The sequence below is a fragment of the Silene latifolia genome, chromosome 9 (genome assembly GCF_048544455.1).
Source record: "Silene latifolia isolate original U9 population chromosome 9, ASM4854445v1, whole genome shotgun sequence".
Classification (NCBI taxonomy): Eukaryota; Viridiplantae; Streptophyta; class Magnoliopsida; order Caryophyllales; family Caryophyllaceae; genus Silene; species Silene latifolia.
Window position 1 is genome coordinate 67,660,179 of NC_133534.1, and position 12,205 is coordinate 67,672,383.

At 40.1% G+C, this 12,205-nt stretch overlaps 1 protein-coding gene across 1 annotated transcript; it reads right to left on the bottom strand.

Moving 5' to 3' along the window:
- Positions 1–7,946: 7,946 nt before the first annotated feature.
- LOC141601157 (uncharacterized) lies at positions 7,947–8,273 on the bottom strand. The gene has a single exon (XM_074421427.1). It carries the CDS (start codon positions 8,271–8,273, stop codon positions 7,947–7,949), a length of 327 nt encoding a protein of 108 aa, XP_074277528.1.
- Positions 8,274–12,205: the final 3,932 nt, after the last annotated feature.

A 12,205-nucleotide genomic window follows, 5' to 3' on the forward strand; every position in this document is an offset into this window, starting at 1 on the left:
GATTAAACAGATAAAGAGGGGGTACTAGGATGGTCGGTTCATTATAGCTTCGGCGGCAAAGATACTAAGTCGGTCCGAATCAAACACATGTGAGGCGGGAAAACAAGAGGTCCTCTCGGTCCACTCTTAACAGATAGCATCTTTCGATCTCGCTATAAGTCCCTAATATCACTAATACTGACTCTCGTCCTGAAAAGTGACTAACGGTCTAAACTATACCTATCTTTCGATCTCAGCACAGTTTAGTCATTTTAATTGGTGGTCTAACAACTGTCCCTATCTTTCGATCTAATGGGTCAGTTATAAATTAAGCATCTAACTGGTCGCATGCATTCGATTCGTTAAATACAACATTAAAATCATTTAAAACGAAAGGTAACCTCACATGGTGGTCGATCGATCGACCGTCGATCGATCGACGACTGCGAATTCGATCCAAAACAATACTACGCCGCCTACGCTATAATTCGCCTACATCCTAGCACAATTAATCTAGCTACTCATGGTACTGATAAAAACAACAATAATAATATGAACTAATGAATTCATGCTTGAAGTATTCAAATAACAAATAGCGATAAACGATAATTGGCTTTGGATACTAACTAGCAATTCTATACTAACAATGAAATAAGGATAAATCGAAATAAGGCAGAAGAATACCGAGATTGCAGAGGAACGATTGAGAATAAGAACGAAAATTCCAATGCTAATCAATATTCCAAACCCTAATTATAAAACTAAATATTACTGTGTAAAAACTTAGGTAAGATCGGGATCAAAACTAAATACTTATTCTGATGTTCTAGGTTACGTTATATAGCCAACATACGTAACAACTTATTATCAAAACCTAAACATAATGGGCTTGCGCTTCTTCGGTCTTTTAATTCTCGTCTGGGATAGCAGATTGGTCGATCGACTGATGGTAGTGGTCGATCGACTGATCCTCAGTGTACAGTAGCTTCTGGAACCCGCATTTTGGTCGATCGACTGAAGGGAGTGGTCGATCGACTGCTTGAGCTGCTACTTAGCTTCTAAAATCCCGTGGACTTGTCTTTTAGGCCTCGAAACGCGCACCAAGCTTGTTCCTTAAGTGGATTCTTCACGGCAAAATGCAATGCAGGATACTCGGGGATGGATTTAGCTTGATTTCCGTTAAATTCTTCATATTTCTGCAATAAAGTACAAAAACACGAAAGTAGACGGAAATGGGGGAAATGGTTGCTTAAACTACACAAATGAGCTCTGAAATGCGTGTAAAATGAGGTGCAAAACATCATATAAAAGACACGCATCAAACTTCCCCAAACCAAACCCTTGCTTGTCCCCAAGCAAGAACTAGACTCGATCTAAATGGAACGAGTTCAATCTCAGAGCGAATTGCAACAAGGAAAGCCTAAACCATTTTAATGCAATAACCAACAATCAATTAGCAATGTGAATCATGCAAACGAGTTATGTAGTCATTAAAAACTGCTGAACCGTCAACTGTAGGGACTTATCAAATTGGACTCTCACGGGTCGCTCAAACCACTCAAAAGCACAGGTGAATATATGTAAGATAGAAAGAAGTAATTTTGTAAAGACTCTCACCTAACTACGACCTATAAGAACATGCCTGCAATCTAATATGAAAGTAATCTCTACAACCGTACATACGCATTCCAACCAACAAAAGACCATGACACATGCCGAGGTAAATATGGGATATGTGAGGTATGGGTAAGAAGAGGCAAAACATTTTATGGAAAAGTGGAGGTACAGGTGATCAAGCTAGTACCAAAACGGAACCATATGGCAACATCCAACTTCTTGCTCAAAAACAAATGAAACGGTGCTATAACAAGCACAAATCTCACCATCTCCAGGTGTAAAGCAATCAACCAACTCCCCATAAAATAAGAATAATACATGGGAGCAAAAATCGCCAAAAGATAAGGATTTGAATTATGCGAATTTGATTTCTTTCTTTCTCACGAACCTCGGTCGATCGACCTATGATGCCAGTCGATCGACCACTTCAACAGTACAAAACTCTTTTTCTTTCTTTTTTTTTTTTTCTCTTTTGAATCATTTTTTTTTTCCACTTCTTTTCTTTTCTTTTCAACTTTTGTTTCCTTCCTTCCTTTCTTTTCATTTTCCCAACAATCATCTCAATTGAGCATTTACCACCAAAAACGAAGTAACAATCCCAAAAACATGGGCTACTAGCTTGACAAAGGACAGGCTATATGTAGGATGTAGTGATGGGACAAAAAAGGCTATTTTTGGCAGTGTGGAGCTTATGGACAAAACGAATAAGGGGAACCTCTACCACATGTGTCAGCAAACCACAAACCGAATGCATACAGGTATTAAGCAGATTAAGTTCATATTTATGCAAATTGATATGACATGTCTTATAAGGAGTACTACTCACAATCCTAGATAAACCGGTCATAGATGTCACCAGTTATAGGCTCTAATCTCAGAAAATGATGTAGTTTGCCAATATTCTAAGTCAAGTCTCAAGTTCAGCGAATAATTAACGAAAACTCGTGGATATGCACTTATGATTCTACTAATAACATGTTAGTCAAGCAAGGCTTAGGCATAAACAAAATGCAAATGCAATGTCATCATGGAAATACTACCATTCCGACTCGACCTATATGCTAAAATAAACGTGCATTTTTTTGAATTTTAAAATTTTTCAATTTTTTTTTTGGATTTTTGTATATATATAGGAAATGAAATAAACAATGCATACAAAAATATAAAAGTGAAATGCAATAAACTTATGCAAATGCGACGCAAAACCCTTCCCCAAACCAAATCGCACAATGTCCCCATTGTGCAAAATCATGTAATGAAATAAAAGAGAAACGGGAATTTGCGAGAAAAGAAATAAATATGACATGAAGTGGAACTTGGGAACTCACAAGACTTTAAGCGCAGCAAAAGGAAACCTCCCCAAACCAGCGTAAGCTAGGAGGTTTCAGTAGCCAGCAGTGCTACCAATAAATACCTGAAAAGACAAACAAAAACCGCGCGTAAAACCGAGAAAACAATATTGAAGCGGTAATTATGTGCAAAGTTACGAAAATGGAAGAAATCAGAAATGAGTCGGGAAATAAAATAGAGTAGAAAACTCCCTCAATCCCGCAAAACGACCCAACACAGCAGGGGAAAGGTCGTGAATAGGTACAGCAGCGGCAGTGGTCGATCGACCATATGGCGATCGATCGATCGGAATGAACAGAATGAAGCTCTGGAAGTCGCACCTCAGTCGATCGACCATGGAAGGCGATCGATCGATCGGGAAAAAATCTTTGAACTTTTCGATTTCTTCGAATTAGCTCAATAACTTGAGCTAATAAGGTCCATATACTTGTATACACACATAATAACGTGCCCAAAATTGCGCAAAGCCCAAAGTATCCGACGAAAGTATTGCTAATTTTTAGAGCACACAAAAACAAATAAAGCTAAATGTTCAAAAACCAAAATAAATGAAATGTTTCAAACTCCGGGTTGCCTCCCGGTAGCGCTAGATTAGACGGTCCCAGCTCGACCCACTTTTCGATCATCAAAAAGCACAAATCACTGGCCCACTACTAGGCTTCTGACTGAACGCAGTGGCTTCAGCAACTGTCAAATGTACTCCCGACGTCCACAACATGGCAACGGAAGAACAACAACGTCTCGCAGCATCCGGATCCTAATCTTTCACCTTAGCGCACAGCTTCTTCTTAGACGGCATATCCTCATCAGGACCTCCTCCTGGATCATATATCTGGGCAGTGCCAGACTTCAAACTAGGAACACCCAACTCACCTCCGGGGTCTTTGAACTTGCCAAGACCTGTAGAAAGAGAAACAAAGCGATGTTCCTCCAATTTGTCCCCAAACTGGGGCGGAGGCGTCAATTCTACAGCGGCAAATGCTTCAACAGAAGGAGTAATAAGGTATACATAATCGACTAAAGGAGTGGAATTACCTCTAATCGGATAGGAATGGTCTTCATTTACCTTCTCATCGTCATCCGGAATAGGCGTTTGTGACGATTGAACATTTTCCAAGGCTGCAGGGGTCGATCGAACAGCGTCACTACTCGACTGAGTAGTTTCCTCCTCCAGCATAACTGGTCGATCGACCACTGGTTCCGTTCGATCGACCGCTCTTCCTTCTGCAATGTCATTCGTTCGACCACACAAATCTGCTTGATCGAATTCTTCTTGTGGCACAGCATTGAAGTCTTCAATTGACGCTTCATCTCCCTCCAAATCATCATCCTCCGAGTCATACATATCATCATTTTGCTCGTGACTACTTGAGCCAAGAGAAGCTCAAGTCTTTTGAAAGAAGCTTCTCTCTGTTCAGCGACTTCTTGCATTTGGAGTTTAAGCATCTCCACCATAGACTTCAATTCCGCACTCTCTTCAGAAGGAAGGGGGTCTTGCTGAGGCGGTGCAAAGTAATATGAAGTCTCTTGGAAGCCTTGCTGATAGCACGGATGTGGCGGCGCATAATGATCTTGTTTATAATGCCAGTAAGCATAAACTTGGTCCATATCTGCTCGGCACATAACAGAAGCATGCCCCTCAGCGCCACATCTCCCACAAATCTCCACCGCTCGCTCCCAAGAATGGAACATGAGTGGACTCTCCTGAAGTACTGCAAATAAACAAAACTAAAGGAGAAGATAAGAACTGCCTTAAGGTACTCAGTCTTCCCTTGAGGCGAAAAACAGACTAAAATAAAGACAACCAAAAATTAGAACAATTGCCTCCCCGGCAACGGCGCCAAAATTTGATACCCGTCATTGTGAGTACCAAAAATAAGATTTATAATTTTCCTATTAAGACTAACCTAGGCTAGCGGTAACAGGGTCGAACCACAAGGAGGCAGACGTAATTTCTAGCTGTCTAATTCTAGTCTAAGGTAACGAGTGTAGGGGTTGAGTTGAATTGGTCTATAGCTAAGAGTAAATAAAGACAATAAACTAAAAAGACGGATTAAACAGATAAAGAGGGGGTACTAGGATGGTCGGTTCATTATAGCTTCGGCGGCAGCATACTAAGTCGGTCTGAATCAAACACATGTGAGGCGGGAAAACAAGAGGTCCTCTCGGTCCACTCTTAACAGATATCATCTTTCGATCTCGCTATAAGTCCCTAATATCACTAATACTGAATCTCGTCCTGAAAAGTGACTAACGGTCTAAACTATACCTATCTTTCGATCTCAGCACAGTTTAGTCATTTTAATTGGTGGTCTAACAACTGTCCCTATCTTTCGATCTAATGGGTCAGTTATAAATTAAGCATCTAACTGGTCGCATGCATTCGATTCGTTAAATACAACATTAAAATCATTTAAAAAGAAAGGTAACCTCACATGGTCAGTCGATCGACCGCCGTCGATCGACTGACCTGCGAATTCAGTCCAAAACAATACTACGCCGCCTACGCTATAATTCGCCTACATCCTAGCACAATTAATCTAGCTACTCATGGTACTGATAAAAACAACAATAATAATATGAACTAATGAATTCATGCTTGAAGTATTCAAATAACAAATAGCGATAAACGATAATTGGCTTTGGATACTAACTAGCAATTCTATACTAACAATGAAATAAGGATAAATCGAAATAAGGCAGAAGAATACCGAGATTGCAGAGGAACGATTGAGAATAAGAACGAAAATTCCAATGCTAATCAATATTCCAAACCCTAATTATAAAACTAAATATTACTGTGTAAAAACTTAGGTAAGATCGGGATCAAAACTAAATACTTATTCTGATGTTCTAGGTTACGTTATATAGCCAACATACGTAACAACTTATTATCAAAACCTAAACATAATGGGCTTGCGCTTCTTCGGTCTTTTAATTCTCATCTGGGATAGCAGATTGGTCGATCGACTGATGGTAGTGGTCGATCGACTGATCCTCAGTGTACAGTAGCTTCTGGAACCCGCATTTTGGTCGATCGACTGAAGGTAGTGGTCGATCGACTGCTTGAGCTGCTACTTAACTTCTAAAATCCTGTGGACTTGTCTTTTAGGCCTCGAAACGCGCACCAAGCTTGTTCCTTAAGTGGATTCTTCATGAGAAAATGGAATGCAGGATACTCGGGGATGGATTTAGCTTGATTTCCGTTAAATTCTTCATATTTCTGCAATAAAGTACAAAAACACGAAAGTAGACGGAAATGGGGGAAATGGTTGCTTAAACTACACAAATGAGCTCTGAAATGCGTGTAAAATGAGGTGCAAAACATCATATAAAAGACACGCATCATTAAGAAACCTTGCAAGACAACTCAACTAAAACTAACGTTTCCAACCAAGACCACACAGGAACAAGGAGGGAAACAAAGGATATTTCAACCAAGAACACACAGTAAACAAGGATGAAATAAGGCGCCAACCTCGCAAGGAAGACAAGAACACTTGCAAGAGTTCAAAGTTTGAGAAACGATCTCGACACTTGGGTTTGTATTTCTAAAATTGGATGATTTACAAAGGGGTATTCTGGCCCTTATATAACAAAAGATGTGCTTGGGCTCCAAGGCAACATTAAATGCTAGGGGCAATTTCCTAAGTGTGCTTGGGCTCCAAGGCATTATTTAAGACTATGTAGAAAAATATGCTAGATTTTTGTAAAAACTAGGTAAGGAAAACTAGGTGAGGAAGACTAGATTCATCCTCTCCCTTGGGCGGCACTCTTCTTCTTTTGGACGACACTTCTTGGGCCCTCACGGGTTTGCGTTAGCTTGTGCTAATACCGACGAACTTGACTTCGCATTATTTCTTGATGGACTGTAGGAATACGACTTATTGAGGAGTTGGACTATCAAAGGACGTCCAATGAATTGTGACATAGCTTGCATTTCTTTTAGCGCCAAAATAAGGATTCAGACCAGCGTTAAGTGAGAGTGCGCTACAGCTCGACATTGCTCTTGCATCATTCTCTCCTTCTTCAAAAGAGTTTGTCCTCAAATTTTCATCATCCAAGTATGGAGATAAACCACCAACATTGAAAGTAGCACTTACACCACCGTATTCATCAGGAAGTTCAATCATGTAAGCACTATCACCATAGCGCTCAAGCACTCGAAATGGACGATCAGATCTTGGCATTAACTTGTTCTTTCACTTTGATGGAAACCTTTCTTTGTGAAGATGTAACCAAACAAGATCTCCCACCTTGAAAGTAGGTTGCTTTCGATGCTTATTGGCTTTCTCCTTGTATCTTGCATTAACCTTCTCAATTTGAGCTTTGATTTGCTCACAAGTACGCAATAATGCAGCTTGTCTTTCCTTTGCTTCAAAATTTACCATCTCCTTCTTTGGAATAGGAATAAGATCAATAGGGAGATAAGGATTTACCCCATAAACGATCTCAAATGGTGCACGACCGGTAGTCATAGACGGTGTACGATTATAGGCAAACTCAGCATGTGCCAACTTCACATCCCAAACCTTTGTGCTCTTACTCACTAAACCTCGTAACAAACTTCCAAGAGTTCGATTTGTCACCTCTGTTTGACCATCAGTTTGGGGATGGTGAGAAGTACTAAACAACAACTTAGTACCAACCAAACGCCACAATGTCTTCCAAAAGTAGCTTAAAAACTTAGTGTCTCGATCGGAAACAATAGTTTTTGGAATGCCATGTAGACGAACAACTTCCTTATAATACAACTCAGCAACTTTAGAAGCATCATCAGTTTTGTGACATGGTATGAAATGAGCTATTTTTAAGAATCGATCAACCACCACCATGATTGAATCTTTACCTCTTTGAGTTCGAGTCAACCCAACAATAAAATCCATGCTTACCTCGTCCCATGGTTGTGTAGGAACTGGTAAGGGAATGTAAAGCCCCTTAGTGAATGAACTCTTCGACATTTGGCATGTAGCACACCTCGCTATCACGTCTTGCACATCCTAGAGCATCTTAGTCCAGTAGAAGTGCTCTCCAAGAATGTCATAAGTCGTATTGACGCCAAAGTGTCCAGCCAGCGCTCCTCCATGTGCCTCTCTAACCAGTAGCTCTCGAATTGAGCTCTTAGGAACACAAAGTTTGTTTCCTTTGAACAAATAACCTTCTTGCACCGAGAACAAATTAATAGGACTAATTAGTTCATTTGAAAAATCTGGATCATCTTTGTACAACTCTTTCAAATGCTCAAATCCAAGTAACCTTGCATCGAGTGCAACAAGAAAACAATGCCTCCTTGAAAGCGCATCAGCCACAACATTAGAGTTTCCCATCTTATACTTTGAAGAAAAGGTAAAAGATTGTAAGAACTCTACCCATTTGGCATGTCTTGCATTCAACTTTTGCTATCCATGACTGTGCTTTAGAGCCTCGTGATCAGAATGCAGAACAAATGGTTTTGGGCGAAGATAATGAGCCCAATGATCCAGTGCTCGCACAATCTCATAGAACTCCTTGTCATAGGTGGAATACTTCAGCCTTGCTCCACCCAATTTCTCACTAAATAATGCAATAGGTCGTTTCTCTTGGATTAGAACAGCTCCAACTCCAACTCCGCTAGCGTCGCACTCAACTTCGAACAATTTGTCAAAGTTGGGCAAAGCTAGAATAGGCGCTGAACACAACTTATCTTTGATCTCATCAAATGCTTTTTGTGCGCTTGGATTCCACACAAACTCTCCTTTCTTTGTTAGCTCGGTGATAGGTGCAACAATAGAGCTAAAATTCCGAATGAAGCTTCGATAAAACGAAGCCAATCCATGAAAACTCCTAACTTCAGCAGTTGTTTCAGGAATAGGCCATGATCAAATTGTTTCCACCTTTGAAGGATCAACGCTCAATCCTTCTTCTCCAACAATGTAACCAAGAAAGGTCATACTGGGCACCATGAACATACATTTCTCGAGCTTTCCATAAAGTTTCTGTTCTCGTAGCTTCTCAAATACCTTCCTCAAATCCTCCAAGTGTTGTTCCTTATTTTTGCTGTAAATAAGAATGTCGTCAAGATAAACAACAACAAACTTATTAAGAAATTGCCTTAGGACCTCATTCATAAGTTGCATGAAAGAACTAGGAGCTGTGCATAACCCAAATGGCATAACAAGCCACTCATACAACCCTTGCTTTGTTTTGAAGGCTATTTTCCATTCGTCACCTTCTCGAATCCTCATTTGATGATAACCACTTCGAAGATCAATTTTCGAGAACACATGAGCTCCATTCAACTCATCAAGCATATCATCTAGCCTTGGCATAGGAAAGCGATACTTGATTGTAATATTGTTCACCGCTCGGCTATCAATACATATACGCCATGTCCCATCCTTCTTGGGTACCAAAAGAGTAGGTACGGCACAAGGACTAAGACTCTCTTGCACATAGCCTCGATCAATCAATTCTTGCACTTGTCTTTACAACTTTTTAGCCTCTTCTGGATTGCATCGATAGGCTGGTTTGTTTGGAAGTGTAGCTCCTAGAATAAGATCAATTTGGTGCTCTATGCCACGCTTAGGAGGTAATCCAAGTGGCAACTCTTCCGGGAACACATCGCCAAACTCATTCAACAACATCTGAACAGCCTCATCATGAACACCAACTCCTTTATCCACATCTCGAACCATAAGAACATAAGCTTGTTCCCCTTGTTCTAATGCTTCAACAAATTCTTTAGCATTCATAAACAAATTCTCATTTTTCTTCCTTACTTTGTTAGGTGACAAGGGGTTTCAAGTGGAATCTGCTTTTACCCTTGCAAACAATGTAAATGTTATCCCTTCCTTGATGAACAACTTCTCTAACAAACTGCCATGGTCGACCCAATATAATATGACATGCACTCATGGGTAACACGTCACACCATACTTCATCTTCATAGGGACCCATAACAAATGAAAGTAAAGCTTGTTTCTTCACTTTAATCCCACTGTTTTCATTCAACCAATGCGGCATATATGGTTTATGGTGATTACGAGTCTCAAGCTTAAAGGAATCCACCAATTCAGTAGCAACCGCATTTGTACAAGACCCATTATCAATAATCAAATTGCAAGTCTTACCATGCACCTTACAATGAGCATGGAAAATCTGTTCACGTTGCTCCATTTCAATCGGTGTGGATTGAATATGCAAGTTTCTCACCACGAACATCTCCTTATTAGTGTCATATGATGGTTCGACAATATGAGTGTGAACCTCATCATATTCTTCATCTCCATCGTTATGGACAGAACTGACCTCCGTCTCATTTGTCACCACGAAACATGGAGTAATCTCACCTAACTCTTGAAGATTAAGCGCTCTCTTTTGGGGACATTCATTAGCGATGTGTCCATAACCTTGGCACTTAAAGCATCTCCTAGCACGCATATCTTTGAAATCAGTAGCAACTCCTTTGCCTTTGTCTTTGGTTTCTTCCTTTTTGGCTTCCTTATTGAACGATGATGTAGCGCTTGACTTATAAAAAGGATTAACACCCTTAGAACCATCACGAGCAACCAGGGGTTTCTTTCCTTTGTCCTGCTTTTCAAACTTAAGAGCAAGCTTACACACATCATTAAAATCAAGGAAATTCTGAACTTCAACTCGTTGGGCCAATGAAGGACTCAAACCCTTAATGAATCGAGCAATTTGCATCTCCTCCCGTTCCTCAAGATCACACACCATAATTAGTCTTTCAAACTCCTTAATGTAATCAGTCACACTTAAATTACCTTGAGAAAGAGATGTAAGCTTCAAGTACTGCTCTTGTTCATAGTCTCTTGGCATGAAGCGTTTTTGCAAGTGCTTCTTCAACTTATTCCAAGTCTCAATCTTACTTTTTCCTTCACGCCTTCTTTGCTTCTTAAGGTTCTCATACCACAAGGATGCATACTTGGTCATTTTCAAGGTAGCAACCTTGAATTGCTTGTGTTCATCATAGCCTTTATATTCAAAGACTCTCTCTGCTTGTCTCACCCAATCTAAGAATTTTTTAGCGTTAAGTTCCCTTTCAAACTCCGGGATATCAAGTTTTAATCCACGATCATCATCATTATTCCTCCTTGGTTCAGGAATGGAATGATGGCCCTCATCGGAATCTGAACTTTCAACGTGCCTCCTCCCCTTATTTCTAAGAGTATGATTACAAATCTGATCAATCTTGTAATCCATTTGTGCCATTCGTTTTGTTAAGTAATCCATACGTTCCTCCCATGGTTCTTGATATGAACCATCATGAGAAGACATCTTTTTTTTTTCTCACGGGTGAACAGTACCAGGACGTGAACAGTAGTTTTTTTTTTTCAAGATAATAACACTAGCAATAGATCGTCTTGCTTATGGAAAATCAAGAGCCGAAGCTCTGATACCAATTTGATGTAAAACAACCACCAATCTGATGTAGACCGAGTTGTTCGACAAGGGCCAGATTTGGTGAAGTATTGTGAGTGATTTTTTTGGTGTTTTTAGAGTTTAAATTGTAGCGGAAAATGTTAAGTAAAATGGATATGGATTAGTTAAGAAACCTCGCAAGACAACTCAACTAAAACTAACGTTTCCAACCAAGACCAAACAGGAACAATGAAGGAAACAAAGGATATTTCAACCAAGAACACACAGTAAACAAGGATGAAACAAGGCGCCAACTTCGCAAGGAAGACAAGAACACTCGCAAGAGTTCAAAGTTTGAGAAAAGATCTCGACACTTGGGTTTGTATTTCTGAAATTGGATGATTTACAAAGGGGTATTCTGGCCCTTATATAGCAAAAGATGTGCTTGGGCTCCAAGGCAACATTAAATGCTAGGGCCAATTTCCTAAGTGTGCTTGGGCTCCAAGGCATTATTTAAAACTATGTAGAAAAATATACTAGATTTTTGTAAAAACTAGGCGAGGAAAACTAGGTGAGGAAGACTAGATTCATCCTCTCCCTTGGGCATCACTCTTCTTCTTTTGGACGACACTTCTTGGGCCCTCACGGGTTTGAGCTAGCTTGTGCTAATACCGATGAACTTGACTTCGCATTATTTCTTGATGGACTGTAGGAATACGACTTATTGAGCAGTTGGACTATCAAAGGACGTCCAACTTATCATTGTGACATAGCTCGCATTTCTTTTAGCGCCAAAATAAGGATTCAGACTAGCGTTAAGTGAGAGTGCGCTAGAGCTCGACATTGCTCCTGCATCACTAGCATTGTCCTCTAAAACCAATGTGTATTTTTTATGAAT